This window comes from Nematolebias whitei, chromosome 17, assembly GCF_014905685.2.
Source record: "Nematolebias whitei isolate Nwh7 chromosome 17, NemWhi1, whole genome shotgun sequence".
Taxonomy (NCBI): domain Eukaryota; kingdom Metazoa; phylum Chordata; class Actinopteri; order Cyprinodontiformes; family Rivulidae; genus Nematolebias; species Nematolebias whitei.
In genome coordinates this window covers 29,296,411-29,319,827 of record NC_056514.1, presented here as the reverse complement: position 1 = coordinate 29,319,827, position 23,417 = coordinate 29,296,411, and the positions used below count along the sequence as shown (strand labels likewise).

The following is a 23,417-nucleotide window of genomic DNA, read 5'->3' as shown; positions in this document are numbered from 1 at the left end:
AACACACACACTTTACTGCTCATGCCTCAGTCGTTTCAGTGCTTTGTCACTCTCTAATGATAACTATCCATCAATAGTGGGGGCGTTGCTCTTGGAAATGAAGATGGATTGAATTAGTGTCGAGTGTGCCGGCCGCTGCGTTGTGGCGGCAACCCGTAATTACACTGTCAGGACCATTGAACCCCCCCTCAACCCCTACCTTCTTTCTCTGCACAAGACATTGAACTTAACACATCTGCACTGGTGTTGATTACAAGGTCATTTAGTCTGAGCAAATCCACATCATGTAGTTCCTAATAGCACGTGAAAGGGCCAGTCGTTCGCAAAAGATTAGTGCGCTGATGTAGCGTGTATTCTGCGCTACGCTTGAACTGAGGTGAATGAGAGAGTGCAGAAATTTTAGCATTAGTTTTTTTTTCTTCAAAAGAACAAATTTAAAATAGGGTTTGCGCGGTTTAAAATATCTCATTATTTAAAAACCAATCACGAGACGAATTAAGTTTGCGTTTGACCTGAAGAGCAAAATAAATCTATAAATAGCAGGACTTTTTTTTGGTAACTGAACTAAAAAAAAGAAAAGAAAAGAAAAGAAAATTATAATAGTAGATGTATGGAAACGGTCACATCGTGGGTTTTTACACATAGATGTGGTGGTGTTTGTGCTGCCTACAAAGAGTTTATACTAGGAGTTTGCAGAAACGCTCCTGCAGGTTTAAACTCTCAAGGTTTTTTGTTGTTCCACTAACAGTTGAGACATGCAACCATTCCATGCCTCCTTTGTTGGTTTAACTAAAATTTTGTAAATTACCAAATTCAACAAAGACATTATGCGCCATGTGTGCTGTCACATAACTCACCAGCTTCATTGTGTTACCATTTTAGAAAACACAACAACCTTATGAGCTTTCAGGGATACGAAAGCTGTATTAAAGCCAACATCGCACATGACAAGCAACAACAACCTTTATCACCTTTTGGCCTGTCTCTGGTCTAAATGAAAATTGGGCTGAAGTGTTTGCTAATAAATACGTTCAGGAGAAACTCCAGGAAATGGACTTGATTTCATATAGAGACACATGACTCTGAGAATCTTAGCAAACCAATTAACCTCACCTCAGCTCATTAAAAACTCTCCTTTCATGGCTGGAAGCAGCAACTCATCTGCTAACACGAGGCATGAAAGCGCAAATTTGTTCGTCCAAAACTCTTTAAAGTAATTGGAGAAAGTAGATATGAAGGGCCAGTAATGTGGGAACACAGCCTAGTTTGTGTGAAGTGAAAATACAAGATGATTATAGAAAACAGTGGCACAGAGTGGAAAGACCATGCAGACAATCTCATATAAACCTGAATATATTATCTGCTTTAGGAAAATGATTTGGATGAGAAACGTAAGCTTCATTTGGGACAGTTTCAGACAAGGTTACAGAGCGATTATGGGATGTTCAGCAAACCTTGGAAGCACAAGAAGTTTAGCAAATATTTTGAAGCAGTTTCAGCTACGAAAGAGTCATTTAAAAATATTCACACCTTTGCTGCAATTTACCAGTGTGTTGTTTTCTGCTCAAACGAGATGTTTACGTGCCAGGCCGTGCTCATGGCTGCAATATTTTCGGACAGATCTGTTTCGTTGAGAGCTTTGCATTTTGAACGCAGAGAAAGAGTGGGGGTAATGGTTTCACTTCTGCTAGCAGAGATGCATGTGCTGGTGTTTTTCTGCAGCACTTGGCATGTTGGTCCACCACATTCAATTTCTGCTTGAAGTTTTGTCTTTCAGTCTCATTGAAAGTCCATTTCTGTAGCCCAACTGGAGTATTAATATTAGTCATAACATAAGGATTACAGCAAGGTAATTGCGTTTCTTTTTTTTCCTTTCCTTCACATAAAACATTTTTCCAGGCCTTTGTTGGAAGTATCTAATGGATTAATGGCCATTCAGCCCTTTTTCACGCAAGCCTGTGTGTGCGTCTGCGTGTTTCTGCTCTCACAGTATGGCATGCTCATCTAGCCACATGCAAACAACCAATCTCTGTCATCTGCATCAAAATAATTACAGCGAGATAAACACACCATTTGACCGTTTTCACAGTGATCTAATCTGAAGCCGGGCTGCGAAAGCGCACGAGGGAGATGATCAAATCCCTGCTTAATGGAACCGATCGCTACTGTGTGTTCAACATTCAGCCGACAGCCATGTTGCAGATGCATCGCCTCATCTTTTACTGCATTTAGGATGACCACTCTGTCCCTTCAGCAACGTTTAAAAGAGGAACTGGGCTCAAAATTATATTTGGTCATTCATTTTATACTGACCCCCTTCAGACCCCCTTTATTGGGCTGTACATACCAGTTTTATACGAGAAAACAAGCGCCAGCCTTCTGTGTTGCGGTCAGGATGGCGATGAACTGGAAGTGTATTGGTTACAGCTCGACTACTCCACACGTTTCCATCTCCTTTTAGCTAGAAGGCAAATCCGAAATCTGATTAGCCTCCATTATAAAGAGTGGTATTTTCATCCCGCCGATTCTCGGCACTGCATCAGAACATTTGGTCGCTTTAATGCCGGGAAAAGCCTGCTCTTTTGACAGATAGTAGATATCCCCAACATCACTTGTTTGGACAATTCTGTCTTTTGTGACATGGAATAAAAGACGGGCAAGAAAATAAAAAGCAACTAAACAATGTCAAAAGATCAGAAATCAATGGGCCGGAGGAACGTGATCCGCTCGGTTGTGTGTGTGACTGGTCCCGCTCCCCCTTATTTCTCCACCGCCCCCCTTGCATTACGAGTGTCTTTTCACCGCCACTAAAGTTGCTTTCGTTCGCCCCCCTCGGAGATGTAACTCAAGCACGAGGAAGCCGCCTGACAATGTTTGGATATCGGCAAAAAATAGCCTTTTACTTAAAGGTTACCGGGCGAGGTTTATTGAGTTACATGTTCATCAGTGATGGGAGGCAGAAGAGTTGAGCCATGAGAGAGCTTCATTAATGTGAAGGTTTGTGTTTCACATTTTGACGTAACGGTGATGGAGAGTAGCAGGAAATGATCAATGAAGCTCTGGATTTATTTTTTATTTTTAAAGTCTTAACAACAACAATAAAAAAAAACATGTTTATTTAAAAATAAAGATTGAAAAAAACATTCAGGGGTGCTTTTTGTGTATTAATTAAACATTACGGTATTATTATTTTATAGATTTTTGTAATTATCGGATTCATTCTTAAATCATTTAATTTTGTTAATAACCAGCATATTTAGTTATTTTTAATTATTTACATTTTGTTTTTATATACCTGTTAATATTGGTTATATTTATATTAGATTTTATTTAGGTGTTTATAATTAATCTGCATAGTCTCTCAGGAATGCAGCTATTTAAACTGTTCAGTGTATTAAAAAAAAGACAAATAACAAAAAAAAATGTAAAAGTGAAAAATAAAACTTTTTAATATTTTCTTTAAAGCTTTAGTTAAAGCTCTTGTAGAGTAAAAATAGACATGGCGTTCATCATCGTCTGGTATTTTATTTTTTTCGTTGAAACTGTAGGTCACCGGGATGCTTCTTTATCGCTCTCTTTTCTTCTTGAAGAAATGTTGGGACTTCTTTTAAAATATTTTTTTCTGGGTTACACTTGAGGTTACTGTATAGGGTTTCAACTTCTGTGGGAGTTGTGATCTGTTCTAATGAGGAAAAGAAAATGCAGCACCACAATGCTTTGTGTCACCCGCTGAGGCTGAGAGATAGACACGGGATTAAAAAAGAAATAAAAAGACGGGGAAAAAACAATTTCTGGGCATTTCCAGAAGATAAATTTAATTTCTTTGCTATTTGGAGGTCTTCTTTGAAAATGCAATTGTAATGAACACATTCAAAACCGGAGAATAGATTTACCCTCGGCTTCAAATAAGTCTGCGTTATCGGACTCTGTCATTCGCTCCTTCCCATTTTCGAGCTGCTAATTGATGTTTTTGATGTCGGCGAGAAAATTGAGGAAAATGTCATGTGTGAACCGGTGCGGAAGTTAATAAGATTGACTTCGTTGGCTGAATTCACAATGAGCGAAGGAGAAGCGCGTAATACGGACTGCTGCGAATTCGCCCGTCCATCTGCCGAGGGATGAAATCGACACCGGGTGCGAATGGAGCTGGCGGAGGGATGGAGCATTTTGGATTTGTACATACATATCCCCACCCCAAAAAATATTCAAAAAATAAAACATTTTCTCCGCTCTTAGCTGTTGGGTTTTGGTTTTGAGTGCATAAGCAGCTGTTTTTCCAGAGGGCTTCTGCCCCGGCTTGGGTCCAGCCTTTCTGAGGAGGCTTTTCCCAGGGCAGCCTCTTCCCTGGATCCAAACAATGCGTGTTCTTTATGCTGTTTTGAGTTTGAAAAGCTGCAGAGCTTTATAGAGGTTAGATTAAGATGTGGCTAAAAGATGCACCAATATCAGTTAGGGTCATTGCATATGCTTGGCTGATGTGTATCGGAGCCTGAACCCAAATCCCCTTAAATAAAAGGATAGAAGCACCGCCAGGGTCGCGCCATCTTGAGCCATTTATCGAGTGCTGGCTTAAAGCCAAATATAGATGGTAAACTTGTGATGTTTTTGTCTTAAAGCAGACTTACTTTAATAAGCAATGTATTAGCCAGAATATGTGAGTGTCTAATTTTAGGTTATCTGTCGTTCTTAAATATTTAAGTTTAGATATTCTTTACGTTTTCTGTATTGTTTTTGCCAATCTTTAATTGGGATATGGATTAGTTTAGTTTGGTTCAGTGCTTCTGATTATTTTTCCCGACATAAAGGGAACCAAGCTAAACCCCTAATACGTCCAGTACCCCTGAGCGCTCGTCTTTTTGAAGACAAAAACAAAAAAAAGAAGAAGAAAAAAAAAAGGTGCCCTCTGCTAGCATTCGGCCCTCCGAGGATCACGGTTAAGGGACATTATTCTCAGAATAGGCAATTAATTCCACTGGCAACGATCGGATCGAGCTTCTTCCCCCACCGCCCCTCCAGATGCCCTCGTCTCCACCCTCCACTCGCCATTTGAAATGCTAACACAATGAAATATTTTTCTATTGGTCCGTGTCCCTCGGCTAAGCCACCGCCGCGGGCGAAGAATTTCATCGACTGATGAGACCACAGGCATGCCCGATAAAAAGGTTAACCGTACGTGACACGCACTCCAAGTAGCCCGCACTACCTTGAACTCTCAAGTTCTGTAACTTTTATTTGACTTTTTATTGTTAGCGAGTCTGGACTTGTTTAGCCGCCAAAGCAGTTTTGTGTTGCTGCAACGGCGGCTATTGAGGGTCGAGGAAAGTAATTTGCTCGTTTCGATAGGGTTTTTCATGCGACGGCATTTAGCAACGATTTTCAATAGAAAATTATTAATTAGACAACAATGTTTTGATAGCCTTTTTCCCTTTTAAGGAACAATGGAATAAGATGTGCTTATCGCGAGCGTTTTAAACGTAGCTTAGTACCAATAGGCTACTCCATGAGAAAAACATTGAAGGTAAAGTGCAAGTATAATATTATATATACTAGTAGTAGTTTTCCCAACATTTTCTATTTAAAATATTATATTTTACTGTAGCTGGGCTCTGCTGTGTGAGAATAAAGAACAATTCAAGATGGCATCTTTCTTCCACCTTCCGGAGAATGCAAGGTAGACTGCCAGAGTGGGAGGAGGATTCTGTGCTGTTTTCAAATTGTTAGTAAAAGATATATGGGCACAGAATAGGTATGGCTGCTGCAATACCTTCAACCCCATCTTTCATGCACATAAACACACACGCATGCACTGAGTGCCGTGCGAGGACTGAGGCAGGTGGCTCCCCATGGCTGCAGCTTCATGACAACATGCCATTAGAAATAGCAGGCCTGTTGATCAATCCTGCCGACATGACAGCTTCGCCGCGAGGCTTGGCTCTTTGAGTGCCGACGCCACGGCAGCTCCCTCTCCCGTTTCTCCCCACTAATTGGTGAAGGTTTCTCTTATATATGCTTTTGGCACAGGGCTTTCTTCCCTCCCTCCATCACCTCTTCCTCCTCTTTTTTTTCTTTATCTCCTTCTCTCTGTTTTTGCTTTTTTAGCTCGAGCTTTTTTGCTTTTTTCCTGTCTATTCTCCCACCCTCCCCACCCGTTCCTACCATTTTTATTTCTCCACACATCCCTCCCTCAATCTATAATGGCATAAACGTATTAATGCTCTTTGTTTTTACATATATCTTTAAAATGTGATATATTTTCTCTGTTTTCATGTCACATTGGAAGCTGTAACTTAGGGTGAGGTATTGCAAGCGGGTTGAGCAAAGGGAATATGTGTGCCGTGGGCACTTTTCATTCTGTATTTTTTTTTGTGGGACTTTTGGAGCTGGGATTTGACATTGACTTTAGGCAATGTGTTTCAGCGCGAGGTGCACAATATGGATCAGCCAGTGAAAACATTACGTTTTTGACAAGCAGAATGAAGAAGAAACTACGGATTTTTGGAACAGTTGAGTTTTAATTGCAACATTCATTTAATTTGAGTGATGCTGCTAAAAAATACAGACGTTATTAAAACTCATTTTGTTTTTTCCTTCTACAGAATTAACCTTCTTGCCTTGTTTGTTTTTGCAGTATTTAATGCATCGTCTTATTCTTTTCTCCTATCGAGCCAAAATAAGTTGGAAAACGTCAAATGATTGGTCAGGAAGCGTTTGTTGCCTCCTGACTTTTTACGGCGCACGAGGCTGCATTCTTCACCGGCTTTCTGCCGGCGCATCATTCTTGACGCCACCCACTGTGAATCGCTTCCAACTAAATAAATGAGGGGGGAGATAAGCACACATTAAATGTTTAACTGTCTCGCATTTGTCATCTGTTTTACCCCTCTTAATTAAACAGATGCGGCTTAGCCCTGGCGCTCCAAGTGTAGACGCACTCGCATGCAGACACACACTCACACACACCCTGCGCCTTTGAGCACTGGAGCCTGAGCGCAAACACCGTCCTGCCGATGATTAATTTAGCCGTTGTTATTTATTTTGCACAGTCCTGCGAAGTTAACGGCTCAGTGGAGCTCGAGTTTTTGTTTCCCCAACTCTGCAGGTTGTTTTGCTGCGATATGCACATGCATCTTTTTGCCTTTTTATCTGAGCATTTTGTCTTAAAATGACGAGTTGGTGGAGAATAGATGCATTTTGTGGGCCGGTTGTGTTTTGTGTCTGTGCCAGTGTTTTGTAGTTATTCGGCGCATGTTGAAAACATTAACTACTACCTCCACCCAGTGGCACAAAATAAAAAAAGGAAGGTGTGATTGGCAGCACACAATATTTAATGTAGAGGGAAGAGTTGCCTTAAGCAAAGAGGGGGATGTATAATCACACAATAGTGTTGCTATCTCCCACTCTGCATTGTCTGTCTCATTGCCGACCTTATTACATGCCGTATTTGGCACGAAGAAACCCCTTCTTATCGGCACTGAATTTTAATGCCAATAGGCTTGGATGGCCGCCTTTTTCTAGTTGTTGTTTTGACACTGAATTGCATTTCCTGTGCCGTCGTCGTGTTTTATGTTTTCTCGGTGTATCAGAAACGAGATCAGTCTGCACCAGCGTGCCTCCGACTAGCTAACTATCCTGTAAAACGTGCCGCAGTTGACGGCGCCGGTGCTTTGCTGGTTCCCGGGGCATGGGGCACACGTGGAAAAGGGAAAGGGGAGAAGAGCTGGAGCTCGGGCCCGGGGTGAGTGGGAGAAAAAACCAGAGTAGAATTAGGGGGGTTCCTCTGATGCTCCCTCTCTAGATCCGAGGAGCGGAGCGGGGATCAAAGTGACTTGTTTTATGTGGCTGGTGCAAGACTTTGAAGTCCCAGAGTCACCTACAGCACTCACTTCATCAAGTTCACTAGTGTCTTAATAGCAGATCAATAAATTTCAAAGTCGGAGAGTTAATTTGATACTAGCGCTGATGTGATCACGCTGGGCTGCAGAGCTGCTCACTCGTCTCCTCCTTTCCTCCTCTCCTCACCTTGATTGGAGCTGTTTTGGGTTCTCAGCTTGAATGAAATTGGCACGCTTGCTGTCTGTTTTTATAAATGAGGCTCATGTGGACACAATAAACTTTGACAAATATATTTATTTCTGATTTTATTGCATAGCATTCTTTTAAGAACATAGTTCTGTCGATAGTTTTTAATATTTTTTTCATTATAACGGCAGTGCTTAAAAATGCGATTTATTTTATATGTTCATTTTCTCATCATTTAAACACGTTTTTTTTGTCATTGCAAATTCAAATAACTGGTCTTATTAGCGTAAATCGAATTTAATTGCAGTTAACACTTTTGCTGATAAAATGCCTTAGTGTAGGATTTTTAAAAATGATTTTAAATAACAAATTTAGTGTCTAATAAACAGATTTTAAACTGTTCCACTAATTTGTGAAATGCGATGGCGATGTATAAAAAGTTTTAGGGGGAAAATGGAGAAATAAAGCCGACGGCTTTTGAAAATCGGAACAATTCGGAGAATGACGCTCCTTTTTCAGCGCTATTCATTTCAGAGGAAAAAAGCAGCACCATCTGTATTCTCTGCCGTGATTCCAGTGGGTCAGTGTGGCCAGATCGGCACCTTCAGAACAAAAGGCCAATTTAGTGTGTTCATCTAAGGGTTGCTAATGGTATTAAGGAGCCGGCAGGGTGGTCGGCGGGAGCCCGGCGCTCCAAGGTGAGCCCGCAGCTTGACCCCACACTCACACCAGTTTACTGAGCTGCTGGCACTAATGCCCAACATCTGCCATTTCTTGTGTGAGCAGGTCAGCACTTTTTTTTTATTTAAATTTTTTGCATTGTGTTCTTTAGAGAAGCGCAAAACAGAATTGATTTATTACTTTTATTTAACCTTGAAAATCCTTGTGGCGTTTCTTGGAAAATGATGAACTGAGAAAAGTAAAATTCTGTTCAGCTCAAAAGTGGGATTTTGTGAGAATTTCAAAAGTGTTTTATTTCTTTTTAATCCTGCATAAGAGGTTATGATGCTTTGTGCGCAGAGGAGCGAAGGAGATGATCGGCTTAATTTTTCCAAAACGGACGCAGGTCTGGCTGCTTCTTGATTGTTTTCAGTTTTAAAGTCGTTGCAATAATTATCTCAAGAAAATGGACAAATGTTATTTAGGTGAACGCCCTTCTGAAGCGTTTGCGAAAGCTCTCAAACGGTGCAGTGCTTGACGAAGCCGTCGTTTCTGCGGGGAAAGCTCCTGGATGGAGCCGAGGCGCTGCAGCGGGTGGTGCTGATGCTGGCAGCCTGTGTGGTCCGCGGCGGTCGGAGCTCCGCTGGGCTCTGCGGAGAGCGCCGGAGGTCCGGGATCTTAATGAATGTTTCATGTTAAATTTAGCGCCGGCGATGTTCACAGCGCTTCTACGTGCTATTCTTTCATTCGTCTTTCTGCTCCGACAAAAGGTAAAATAAATAAAAATGTCTTGACAGAGGGAGAGAAAAAAATTAATCTGTTCTTAAAAAAGACGTTTAAATTTAGTGCCTTGTCTCTAAAATTAGTTATAATTTTTTTGATTCCTGTCCGTTTAAAATGGTTAAAATGGAGTAAAAAAAAAAAAAAAAGTATCCCCCCCCCCGAGGTTCCTGCTGTTCATACACCATGAAATCTTGCTTCATTAAAAGTGTATTAATCTTGTCTCGTCTCATGGGAGGTACCTTAAGATGATGTTGTGTCTTTTTCTTTAAATTGTTGGAGGAGAAAAAAAAAATCTTCCAGATTTGGTCCCTGTCAGTCAGAAATAATTGTGTGCTTAATCTTGTCCCTGATGGATGACTTGGAGTTCAGCAATGGGCCAGCTCCAATGACAAATACAATATTAATATTCATTAACTGCTTTGACAATGCTAATTTTGATGCAGTAGTAAAGGGCCTTCCGAAGTTAGCGGCCAAAGCATCAGAGCTGAGCAAGGTGGCAAGATAATTTGTGCTGCTTTGCTGAGCTGAAGGCTTTTAAAGTCTTAAGCAGGGGGAAAAAAGGCTAGGTACCACAAACAAAATAAAAGAGAAAGGGAAAAAGTTCAGACGCATTGGAAACCAGGACTGTGGAAGTAATACGATCAAGAGACTGCTACAAAAATTTGACACCTCCAATGCGGCATCTTTGAGCAATTTCTTTCTTTTTTTTTCCCTTTTCCCCCCTTCTTTTAATTTTAAACAAAAAAAAACTTGCAACGAAAAAGGAACACAACATGGTAAGTCTGCGCAATTTCTTTCTTTTTCTCCCCTTTTTTGTTTAATCTTTTTGATCTTTTCAATTATCGCCATTTGAAGATCAATAGTAATTTTTTTTTCTGCTGTGGTTAAAAGGCTCACAGCGGTGGTATAGTGGATGGTCGGATCACGGCTTTAAGAGTGGGCTTCCTCTCTTCAAGCCGTCATTCGGCCGGGTTGAATTTTCTATTGCCAGCTCTCCTGAAAACCAACCGCGGCTGTATTTATTTATTTGTTGTTTTGGCGTTATTTTAACTGCTGTCGGTGCCTTTTGGTCTGGCCGGATTGACTTGAGACTTCCTTTTGCTTTTGGAGAGTTCAGGCTGGAGACTTGTGAAAGTTGCTTTACATGGCCGAAGCTTTTCGTGATTAAAGTTTTTATTTTATTTTTTATTCGTTCGCTCTCTGGGTGTTTTTACATGAAATGTTGGGGGGGGGTTAACGACGGACTTGGGGGCACCGTGGCTCCAACACCGCACACCCTTTGCCCTGGATCGGAACGCCTTTCTCCATGACACCTCGTTTGTGTTTTTTTTGATTTTGCCTTTAATTTGGTGTGACTAGCGGTGAACGGAGCGTGGCTAGTTTTGGGGATTAATGACATAACGAGTGACACCCCGCTGTTTGAGTTTAGCCAAGTTAGGGCAACTCCTATAGACAGCACTCCACTACCTTTATGTCTGCCAAGCGGCTGAATGAAAGCCTTTCTTTCCGCTCCCTCTTTTTTTTGTCGTTCTTTCAACTTATCAAAGAAAGAGAGATGGACACAAAAGAGCTTATTAGGGGGGGGATATGAAGATGGGCGAGGGGGTAAGAGGTAGTCTTGGTCAGACGTGGAGACGAGCAGCGCAGCCTGACTGTGCGCCTGAATGCACGGGGTGGCTGAGAGTGAACAGCCATCTCCGGACGCCGACTTGCGCTCCTTTCCGCTCTGGGACTTTAAGAGCCGTCGTCCTATAAGTCGCTCCAGCGTACCTCGGCTCTCACCCGGTCCTCCGCTCGCCGTCTTATCGGCTTAATCCATCGGGCTTTAGCGAGGGGGCTGCCGTAGATGAGGTGCTGCCCCCCAGTGGATTAGTGGCTGACATGGTGGTGGGAGTCTGCTTGGAGTCTGTGCACTACCATGAGTGCCAGCATGCTTGTTTTAACCAGGAACCGAGCAGCATCCCAAATACAGCTCTTTTAAATGGTAAGACTTTCCAACATTTTAATCTTTTTTATTTTCTGCTGCTTGACCGACTTTGAATACTATGTTCTGATTGAATGTATTGGGAAATATTTATCTGGGCTCCATTTGGCAATTTATAATACTTATGTTGCTAAGTGACAGATTGACAATTTGGATAATGAAAGGCGCTGTTTGATTGCTTTGTCCTGACAGCCTGACAGTGTTGTATTATTCCAAGACATCAAACTAAATCTGATTATATTTTTGTATTGGAACAAAAAAATACTGAAACGACACAAAGGTCTTTATTGTCCACTGAATGTATTTAAAATGCACTTTATGTTGACTTCTAAATTAAAGTGAGTTTGGCTGTTCATATTTTACAGTTCAATGCTTTTTGGTATAAATAATGCTTAATATTTAATGTGTATTTTACACATTAGATTGTGTCTAAGAATGAACATTTTAATACAGTTTTCATTTTGTTATATATTTATTTTTTTAAATGGAAAAGAAGGAAAACGACTTTGACATTATTACACGTAACAGTAGATTTTATTTTATTTTTTTAGATTTTTGTAGATGTTAGTAGTTTTGATTTTTGCAAAACTTTTTTTCAATTTTTAATTTTCTTTCGTGCTCTCGTGCAAACGTCTTAAAACAGCGAAGCGGAAAAGAGCGTTCCCTTTTCTTTTTCTAAATATTCCCTTTTTTCTTTTGTGTTGTGATGTTGATGCTATTGTGGCTGAGTGATTGTGAGCTGTCCATCACTCGCTGGCGGACTGGCAGTTTACTTAAGAAAGTGCACGTGGGACAAAAGGAGATGGCAGGAGCGTGGCAGGGCAGCTGAATGGAGGGAGGGCAGGCAATTAGCCGCCGCCTTGTCGGAGCTCTTTTACTTGTCAAGCTGGAGCGCCGACGCTATTGTCCGAGTTGTGTAAAGAACATTCTCAGGGCTTTGTTTTGGCGTTAAGGGCCTCAGGACGGCTCGCTGCAGGCCAAGGAGAGCGCAGGGTCCCAAGCAGCGCTGCAGAGGCTCAATGTTCGCAGTAGAAAAGGAAACCAAGCACCGTGCTGGGAAAAAAAAAGTTTTTCAATTGTTTAATCTCAACTTTTCTGTGCCCCAATTCAGCTTTAAATGCGTGATTTTATTAAACACATTTATTTTCTTAGAACATTTTGAGTGGGTTATTTATCTGCAAATCTTTTATTTTAATATTATTTAAAAACAATAAGTATTTAATTTTTCTAATGTTATTATTTACAAAGTCTAATTGATTTTTTTTTTTTTTAAAACGACGATACATTTATGTTTTATTTTATGATTGGATTTTTTCTGACGTTCGACACATTGTTTATGATTTGGCTTTTATTTTTTTGGTTTTATTGTCTTTTATTCTAATTGATTTTTTTTTACCCCCTCTTAGACCTTGATTATTATTATTTTTTAAAGTTTGTTTCTTTTAACATCTTTCAATTTCTATGCAAAATTGTGGAACATCGTTTAATTGTCATACCCGTCAATTGAAATGTGCACGAGTTGAGGGAACCACAAGGTGCTTGTCGTTAGATTTTAACCATTCAGAAGGTGGAATAGTTTTTCAAGCTGAAGAACGGAGAAAATCACGAGAGCAGGGCTGTGAGGGGGGGCTCGAGGCCTTGTTCACATGAACCTTGAATGGAGTTGAGTGAGGATGGAGTGTGTGGGGGGTTATAAAAAGAATTGATCTCTACTCTAAGGTATTGTTTGGAAATGGACGAGCGCCAAGTAAAAAATAAAATAAAGACTGATGAAAGTGCCACGTTTGTGTCTGAGTATAGACTTTCTCTGCTCTGCCCCCCCCCCCAACCCTCCTTCTGGAAAGTGGGCATGAAGACAGGACTGTCAGCATCACACAGAAGAAGTGACTGTTGGCCACACTTTGCTGATTCTGCCCTCCCTTTGTGAATGTTGTTGTCTTGTTCCCTTTCTTCCCCTTTTCTCTCTCTCTCCTGCTCTCTCCTCTTTGTCTCCATCTCTCGCTTTGCTCACTTTACCTTGTAGCCGAAGCTTTTCAAGCTGCCAGTTCGTCTCTGGGCATCCTGGAGGCGCCACAGAGCCCACACACACATTCACACACAGACGTAATCCTAAGAAACGCAGACCAACGTGCTGAAGAGATTTGTGTAAAAAAAAAAAAAAAAAGGCGTATATTTTTCCTACATATTGCTGGTGGAAAGAATGCTGAAAGGCTCCTCACAATATTTCTTCGTTTATTCTGTCCAAAACATGCCTCTCGTTTCGTATGCTTGTTTTTGTTGACGGCATCAAAAGTTTTAATAAGAGAGAAGACGCTGCTACGAGGAAAGGTTTCTGTGGTTAACGGTGGAGGGATTTTGGTGTGAAAAGTTGCGACTGTGCATCTACGGGGGGGACTTGGACCTTAGATGCTGAGGCGCACAAACTGCAACGTCAGAACTGGAACAACAGTCAGCTGGTTGTGACACAACAGGCAACATGTAAACACACACATGCACAAAGTCGAGAAACGAGTGAAGGTGCGAAACAAAGGAGGAGGAGAAGTAGCCAAAAGAAGCGAGAGGGGTTCTCCCTGGTATAGAAGGAGCGGAGGGGGGAGTGTGGGTCCAGATGGAAGGAGGGGGTCATGTACCTGTGGGATGGTGCTCCTGTTAGACTGGAGGAGACGGGAGCTAGCAGACATGTTAGGCCCCGGGCCCTCGCTCCTGCAGCAGGTGGGCTGCTGGCACCTGAAACTGCTCCGCTCCTGCTTTTTTCTTTTTTTCTTTAACACCAAAACCTCTGAGGATCCTTTCGACAAGTTCTCGCTGTGTTCGAGGTGAAATTCGTGTGCAAGACTGACAGCTGCGCTAAAAACGATGACGCGTCGAAATCTTCAATTTAGATCCGTAAGTTTGTTTAACCAACAAAACAAACTTAAGTTTAACAACAACAAAAAAAAACAACAACAAGCTCAAACTCCAAATAAGATAAATAACATGTCTTAAACGATTTTAAAAAGTGTATTTGTTCAGACTTGATCCCCTCAAGAGGAGTATTATTTACTCGACAAAACATTATTTGATCAAGCTCATGCCTAAACCATGAAATGTAAAATAAGATTTCAATAACCTCACAGATTAATATATTCCTTTGTTAACGTTGCCTCTCAATTCCAGCTCCTAATTGCTTGGCTTTCAGTTGAAATTCTGAGGAGCTGATTGCATTTCAAAAGGCAGGATTCAGTGTGGCTCTTAACGCCGTGATGCAATATCATCTCTCAGAGAAGCCCCTTCAACTCAGGTATGGGGAGTTCAAGAGCCTGTTTACCCTGAAAAGGAAAAGGCGCTTTACCACACGTGCTTGTCTAAAAAGAGGTGATTTGTCTTCACAGAACACAACAATTCTGCCAAATACCACTTCATATTTAAGCTATTTGTGCAGGTTTTATTTATCGGTGACATATCCGAGCGTGTCCTTTCTGAGATTCTATTTGATGTGCCAACTATCAAAGATGGGAAGCAAGAAATAAATGGTGACGCTTGACTTGAGTGCTAGCAAAGAGAGCAGGAGGAAGGGGAGCAAAGGCTCTGGCCCACATAATATTTTTGTTCAGCGCTGTGATCAAGCAGTCGGCGTGTCACTGCAGCAAAGTGAATAGATTAACTTTTAAATATACTGTGGTCTCAGGAGCCTCTTGCCCTCAGAGATGCATCTTCTCTGCGAGAGAAAACTCAACAACTTCAGCTTTTTTTTTTTTTTTTGCCCTTTTTAAACGCCCCCTCTTACAATTAGCAGGTTCTTGGAATTGTTTTTTCTTCTTTTCATTTTGAGCTTGCCAAAAATAATAAAATCACAGATTTATTAGCAAGGAAAGTTACAACTCTTTAATTTGTTTGAAAACTTTCATATTTTTAATTTAGTCCTTTTTGTTTTCTGCTTGAATCTGAGGCACATGGGCGGTATAAAATGGGGTTTGATTAAGAACTGTAGCCTAGAGGGGGCACTCTATACCTCTCAAAGGATAACAGCCACTGTGTGTAAACCGATTTCAACATAACACTGAGCGTTACAAAATGACAGATAAGACTGGTGCACTTTTTATGTATGCATCGAATCAAACCGTGCCTACTTACAAACAAACTTGAACTGTTTTGTGATGCTTTCCTAAGATCTTCTGTGTTATTTTTATTTGTGCATGTACATTTTCTGAAGCCATTGCATGCTTTTTGGAGAGCCAGAGCTCTGGCAGCATTTCCCCCCCTCCTTGCTTTGGAATTTGGAGGATCCCCCAATCCATCATGCCACTGTCATCCCCACATCCCCAGCCTCCCCTTTCTCTGCCCCAGCCTCACTACAGCTCATTAGCGCCCCGCAAGCTGTTGTGACAACTCATCATATCATGACATAAAGCAGAAAGACAGGGTCTCCAGCCCACCACCCCTCCCTGCCCAAGCCACCCACTGGGCCCACAAGGTCACCACCTTCACATTTAGGGCTCAAACTGGCCCTGCGAGGTGCCATCAAGCGGAAATGCAAGGCCAACAGCTTTTTCCTCTCCGGCCTCCACCTCTGTGTCTCCCTCCCTTTGTCTTATTCTATCCTGCTGTCAGGATTTCTCCACTGTTTGCCTTCTTCTGCACCAGGCCCCATTATTCCTCTGAGGCCTGACTTGAAGCAGTTCTTTTATTTGTCCACTTCCAAATGGCTTTTTTTTCTTCTGATGGTAGCATAAATCATCTACTGCTATGACACTTTTATACGAGTTACTTGGAAAAATTATTCGGTAATTTGGAAGAATTGTAGAGAAGCACCATTGTGAACAATGAGTGCAATCTGAATGACTTACTGAGGAATATAGTTTGTTTTTCTTATAAGCTTATGAACCTCGTAGATTGAAGAGGAAGAATAGAATAAGAGCCGAGGCAATATCAATAACATAACCAGAGGCTACAACTACTGCAGCTAAAGTGTGCTGCATGGATTTCATAGCACTGGCCTTTCTCAGCAACAGGCACCGTATGAGCCTTGGATGTGGAGAGAGTAAATGTGTTCATTGATGTTCATGCAAGAGGGTGCCCTTAAATTTATCTTAAGGGGCTTCTGAATGCAGTTTCTTTTTCTAAAGGCTCGAAAATCCGGTCATCGCGTCTACAGAGCAATGTGTCTGCCTTCCACTATGTTTGTTTGTTGTAAGGACAGAGGTGGTGGGAAGGATGCGAGCCAGCGAGGGTGTAAGGGCAGGAAGTGTTCTTTCTTTTCCCCTGGCTTTTGTGGAGAAAGGAGAGCAACGCCTCCCACGTTGCCCGCTTTTGTTTCTCTGCGCTCTGTGGACTCTGTGCAGCCGAAGCACCCAGCAGCCTGCCAGATGAGAAGTCTGGAGCTTGTATTGTCCTCGCTGGCCACACAGGGCAAATGCTGCAGCTACTTTCCACAGGGACCACCGTTTTCTGCCTTGGTGTCAGCAGAAAATACAGTTGACGCTAACTGCATTAGTGTGGCGATCACATGCCATGCAGTGTGCATGTGAGCTGACTACAAACGGTACACAGTGTGGGTGTGAGACTGATGGTGCAATAGCTTTTTTTAATATAAAAACCTTTACAGTAATGTATTTTAAAAGCTTCCTTAGCAATAGAAAACAAGTTTGTGTTACAACACTCCTTTTGTTTCTAGCATCTGTCTTTAGTTGGTGCGGCACATTGCTGTTTGCATCACTCTGGACTTCTGGAACAAAAAGGGCATGCTCTGATGCCAAAAGTGACTGATACGAATCATCTGAGCTCTAGCATCTCCCAGTACCACCACATCCACCTTGCACAATTTCCCTAACACCCTCTGTCTAAATGTGGACCCATTGGATGGGACATTTTGAACTGTCCTCTCTATGGCTGTTGTCCCAAGACAAAAGAACTCATTTAAATCGCCACTAAAGTGTTTCAGTACGAAGAGATGAAGAATCGACATTCTTTCACGTTATTAGTGGAGGGAGTAGCAGAGTAGTGAAGAAGGTTAAGAGGTGAGGGATTGGAGGGGGGTGGCACAGGAAGAAGGGATTTGGGCCATCTTCATACTATGAGTAACCAACTCTTGAGATGTTTGGTAACTGCCAAAACCCCATTGCTTTCTTCCAATTTTTTCCTTTTTCATTCCTGTTTTGGCAGATCAGATCTGAATCCCAAATGAGTGTTTCAGTTTGTGTTTCTTTCTAAGGAAACTCATTCCACCTACCATCTCCCCCACCTCCACCCCTGACAACCAAACAGGAACCCCTCCTGACCGACCTCCCTCTCCCCTCCCTAGCCCTTTCAGCTCAGGGCTGTGAATGAGTCCCAGGAGTGTCTCTGCCTCCCTGGAGTTCTGCTGGGGTTCATTAATCTTTCATTGGGACCACGGCAATAGGGAATGCCACCCCCCCTCTTTTCCACATACACTTCCAGCTCCCCCACTACTGCTACTGTGTAGAAAGGGTCTACATGTTCTAAACATGCAGATAGACTGCCTTAACACCCAATGAACATTTAACATGGGGCCCCTGAATAAACCAATGTATTTTTTTCTCAAACAGACCAATAACTTCAACCTCAAACAGCTTGGGTAGATGATTAGTTTGCAGCATTAAGCTCTGCACACATTTGTCTTGCCCTGGGCCCACAGCTTTGCATTTGTATTGTCAACGAGCATCGGGCAACTGTGCATCTTAAGCATGTAGCCCCCCTGCCAACATCTAGACCCATTAATGTTTTTCAAAGTCTTTTGGAAATGTGCCACAGTGGAGCCTGCTTGCTTGCTTTCTTTCTTTTTTCTTTCTTGCATGGTTTAAAGTCACTAATGAGGGTGTGTGGCCTGTGAGAGTGCACACATACACTAGCAGCCTAGTGTCTTACTCCTCTCCACCCCCCGAACATATCATCCATGTTATGATAAGCCTGATTAGTGCTGCTTCTTTGACTGCTGAGGGCAGGATAAGGATGTGTGGGTAAAGAGGTGAGAGCAGCCTCTGCCACCAGCCTGATCCACAGCGCTGTTTTAATCTGGTTATCTCGTGTTCAGGGACTGTGTGTATTCTCTGTCCCAGCCTGGTCTGATGGGAGGACCTGAGCTCCAGTTAACACAAGGGCCTACGGCAGCACACCCCTAAACCTCCACTGTAATTGAAAAAAGGGAATCCGCACCACTTAAGAGAATAAAAAGATTACATGGCTACAACTAATTTGGTAAAAATGCAGAAATGGAAATTTCAATACTTACCCCTCCTATTACAATACTCTCATACCCTCCATGACTTGGGGCCCCAGGGGGATAGATGAGGAAAAGGGGGGAGAGAGGGGAGCTGAAGAGCTGCTAATAGCTGTAGATTTACACGCGCTGCCTTGATTTTGTGGTTTACAGATGATTGATTACTTCACTGCAACAGAGGTTTGAAAGTGTATTATCAAACATCAAACCCAAATGTGCCGTGAAAACCCCACAAACCTCTTAGATTGAGTTACTGGATTCCAGTTTGACACCGCAGAAGTGTTTTTAATTACAAACCATGCTATTTTTGCTGTGGTTTGGTGGTTTGGCATCTTGGGCATACTCGGAATCTGATAGCACTTTTTAATTTTTTTTGAAGTTTTTGAGCTGTAACTCTGTAGCATGTGCCTTTAGTCTCAAATCTAAATAACATTATTGCTTCCATTTTTCTCTTTCCCCTCTTCCCTTTTCTTTGCAACCTTCTTTCTGTCAGTCTAATAAGGTTCCAGTGGTACAGCACCCGCACCATGTGCATCCTCTCACACCTCTGATCACCTACAGCAATGAGCACTTCACACCAGGAAACCCACCACCTCACCTACAGACAGACGTGGATCCCAAAACAGGTAACGCCCGACAAGCACAGTCTCTCCGTTGTTTATCGCCAGAAGTAGATGTTCAAGTAGCATCTGAGATCAACCAAAGCACCATTACAGTTCAGCACAATGTGTTTGAGAAGTGCCGGAAACGCTAAAATGTTTTAAACAATTTGACTTTTCAGAGGAGAATAAAACACAGAATCAGCTATCCTTAAATAAAGCACCAGGTAGACTGTTGCAGATATTATGCAGAGTCCTATGGGCTTATGTTTCTTAGTAGGGATACACAATTTTGGATTTTTGGCTGATATCCGAAATGTCATTATGTTCAAACTTATTTGGCCGATAACTGATACCAATATCGATATTTTTTCCTAGACCTACTTACAGAGACTACAAAACTTTCTCTGTTGTGGAATTAAAATACATTATTCTGCATGGTCGTTGTCAGTTTGACCTGCTACCAAATGCAGATGTCAAAAAGGGGGCTGAAAATGATGTAACACTTGAACTTGGATTATGTTTAATGTCAAATTTATTCATGACATTTACTCTCTAAAACAATGACAACACTTGAACAATGCAAATTTGTACATTTTCACAAATCTAAACTCAACCCGTTCACAAGCGACAAGTGAAAAGTGCATAAGTAGTAGTGCATTAATAGATATACATGACAGTTTCTTAAATTAAAAATTAACTTAAAACAGAAGTCTTTTATGTTGGTGAGTTATTTTGATGGAATGGCCAATATTTAACTTTATCGCTAATATCGGCCGATACCAATACCATGCCGATAATATCGTGCATCCCTATTTCTTAGTATTGTTTTTGCAATACTTGCACTTCAGATCGAAAGGAATTAAGCATAAATTGTTTGTTTTGCTCCATAATTTTTTACATGATGACTTCATAAACATCGTTTTTAAGTCTGTGACGATTAAACTTGGTCAAGGTCAGCTCAAGCGCTCCTTTGTTTACAGCTGCAGCTCTCAGCTGTTGTCAGGCTATAGCCCTCATTACCATGGTTTGCTTTTTTAGTGGAAAGCAGCCTTTTTATTTTAAAAACAATAACCTGAGCAGTGCCTCATGAATTTCATGTAAATCTCGTAAAACTCCCATGACCGCAAATCCAGTTGCTGAACACAAGTCGACCACAATAGTTGGAGCTCCTTACCAGAGAGCAGCGAACATTCAGCTAATACTCCTCATAATAGAAAGTTGGAGCACTTTTTGTAGCTTATAAACAATATTTTATTTTTTCCAAATTTGTCTTTTTGCGCTCCTTTACTTTCATCCTGTTGAGTTTGCAGATTTTGTGTCCAAATTTGCCTGTCAGATTTGACCCACACAAGCATGTCCCACAAACATTTAGCCTACATTTTTAAGGTAATTTCATTCATTTCCGTAAGCATCTTGACCCAGCACTTAATTCTGTTAACTGTCATTCAGCCCATTCTTTTGGGTTAATGCATTTTCTGTGTGGTGAATAATTTTGTGCTTTTTTTTTTGTGGTCTCTGGTGGATTCAGGCTGTGTTTTAGGCAATAATGTTCTCTTATTATGATGGCCCTTACAAAGGGGAAGTAATGTGCCAGCTGCTGTTTAATGTAGTGCTTAATGGGGCTGCTTAATTGGGCACAGTGTTTAATTAATTAATGAGTTATATTAGGTTTGGAGCGCTGCATGGCGATGGGATAACGTTCCCCTAGCTTTTCTTTTCAATAGAACTTGCCTTTGTGGAAATGGTATTCCTAGAAAAGTTTAGATTTAAAACCACATTCAAACACACCATGTTGTGCATCAAAGACCATTTATTCAGATCTGAACAACTGTAACCTATTTCTAATTGGCAAAAAAAAAAAAAAATCACCTGGCTTTAGTGTGGCCTTGTTGGCGATCACCAAAATACCTGCAACAACAACTGGTGTTTAGAAGTAACACCCAACAGCCAAGGAAGTCCCCTGGTTTCTGATTTTCTGTGGGCGCTTCACCCCCCTGCTGTCTTCCACACAAGTCTAGTGTTCCTTGTTTCAAGTTCGTCTCGAGAGAGAAAGTTATTTTTACACTCTGCTGTGTTCAGGACCTTTTCAAGGCGTTCATTCAGGGCAGCTTGTCGATGCTGTTTCTTGGCTTGTCAGCTGCCGCAGAAAGTAAAGTCTCCACTGTGGATGCTGCGGTAGCTTTGTGATCCGTCCTTAAATTGGACATCTTTGTCACCGTTTGTCAGCAGGGGAAAACAAACAAAAACCGCTGATGTTTTTACGTCAAGTCTATGGATTATTCGGAAGAATGGAGACCACTGATCCAGCACAAATATTCTGAATATAAAGCTACAGGCAGTCAATATCTACTCTAGTCAGAAGTATAAAAGTAGTACTCATCATTTGTACCTGTTTGTATTCCTGCTATAGGTATTACATGTACAGTATACATCAGGTAAAATTTAGCTTGCTGTTATGCCCTTATTGGCAGCTCTTTGATCACAGAGACAGCTTTTAATTAAAACGCTTTGTTTTGTTAACGTCTAAACCTCAGCCATTTTATATCATTAATCTGCTGATTTGCCAGACAAATGTGACAAGAATCGTGTTGGTGTGCTCTCCTCACTTCCCTACCCTCTGCCTCTTCGAACACATTGTGCCGTTGCTCAAAGGCCTTTGATCAGGAAGTGTGAATTAACACAGTGTACATGCGAGCAACAAGCCCTTATCCTCCTCCTCTTGCTTCCATCTGCACTCCTGTGATGTCTGCCCTATTCAGATGTGAAACTCAACCAAAATGAATACAGCACTGACAAATATGTGGTTCTGTCTCTCTCTCTCTCTCGTCTGTCCACCTCCTCTCTGTTCCTGCCGTCATCTTTCTTTCACAGGAATTCCACGACCTCCCCATCCTCCAGACATATCTCCTTATTACCCTTTGTCACCTGGCACTGTTGGCCAGATTCCCCATCCGCTAGGATGGTTAGTACCACAGTAAGCAACTCCTTTTTTTTTACTCCTTATCCATCTGTATTTTTTTGTGAACTTCATAAGTTTATAATAATTAAGACTGATGGGGAAAAAAAAATTCTGATAAATTTCTGGAACCTTTCCAGACTATTTCAATTGGGAAATACTCCAAATTGGAAACTTTCCATGAAAAATAACTAGAAATTTGGTGTTTTGTATCAAACCGTATCATGTCCAAACAAAAAAAACAAGCGTTTTGTTTTGCGATAGAGCAGGGGTCTGCAACCTGTGGCTCTTTGGTCCCTCCACAGCGGCTCTTTCACACTTTGGCCAAAACTGACATAAAACTGAATTTTATTGGTTGTTATAGAAACAACAACAAAAATCTAGTTTTAGCTGTTTTCCTGTTGCAAATACTCATTTTAACTTTTTGCTTTATTTCTATACTTAATTATTTTCTCCACAATTAAAAAAAATCACATAGGCCTGCACAGTTCATAGTTTTTTTTTTTTAAATAAAATAAAATAAAAATAATCCCCCCTCTTTACAAGAATCTGGTCTTTTCATTTGTCTTAAGTTGTAAAAATATCAATAAATATTAGAAATCATTAGATATTTTTAGCTTTATAGTGTCATCCTTACTGGCCACAAAAGTCTCCTCCAATAAACTTAAAGTGGCCCATGGACCACCAGTTGACAATCACAGTTGTAGCAGATTGTTGGGGCTCTGGACACATTTAATGTAGTGAACAAAGGTGTAAAAATGGTTGCAGACCCCTGTCCATAGACAAATAAGAGTCAGAGTCAGGGTTTCTTTATTCATCATTCGCGCCACACGTGGTACATGTGGTGGAACGAGATTGTGTACACAGTGTCCCAGTTACACCCCACAAATAACGTGTTTGACTTGAAGTTTACAAAAGCCACAAACTTAGTTACCTAATTTGCATATTGTAACATCACTCATGCCATCACTGTGTGCATAGATGTATTTTGTTGTTTTTGTCAAGATTATGCAAAAATAGATTTACCCTCAAACTATACTTAAAATTAAATCGAGACAACTTTCAATATTTAAAATTTCAGGTTATTCCCATAAATTTATGTAAATTAATTGTAAATGGACTGTACTTGTATAGCGCCTTTCTAACTTATCAAGATATTCAAAGTGCTTTACACTACAATCTGTGCCCTCATTTACC

At 41.3% G+C, this 23,417-nt stretch overlaps 1 protein-coding gene across 18 annotated transcripts in view; it reads left to right on the top strand.

The window, feature by feature from the left end:
- tcf7l2 (transcription factor 7 like 2) overlaps positions 1-23,417 on the top strand; it is a 91,686-nt gene that overhangs the window by 51,958 nt on the left and 16,311 nt on the right. For all 18 annotated transcript variants that reach the window (XM_037691464.1, XM_037691462.1, XM_037691461.1 and 15 more), the window contains 2 exons: positions 19,156-19,288; positions 22,136-22,238. In XM_037691464.1, coding sequence (XP_037547392.1) covers positions 19,156-19,288; positions 22,136-22,238 — 236 coding nt within the window. The remainder of the gene's footprint in view (positions 1-19,155; positions 19,289-22,135; positions 22,239-23,417) is intronic.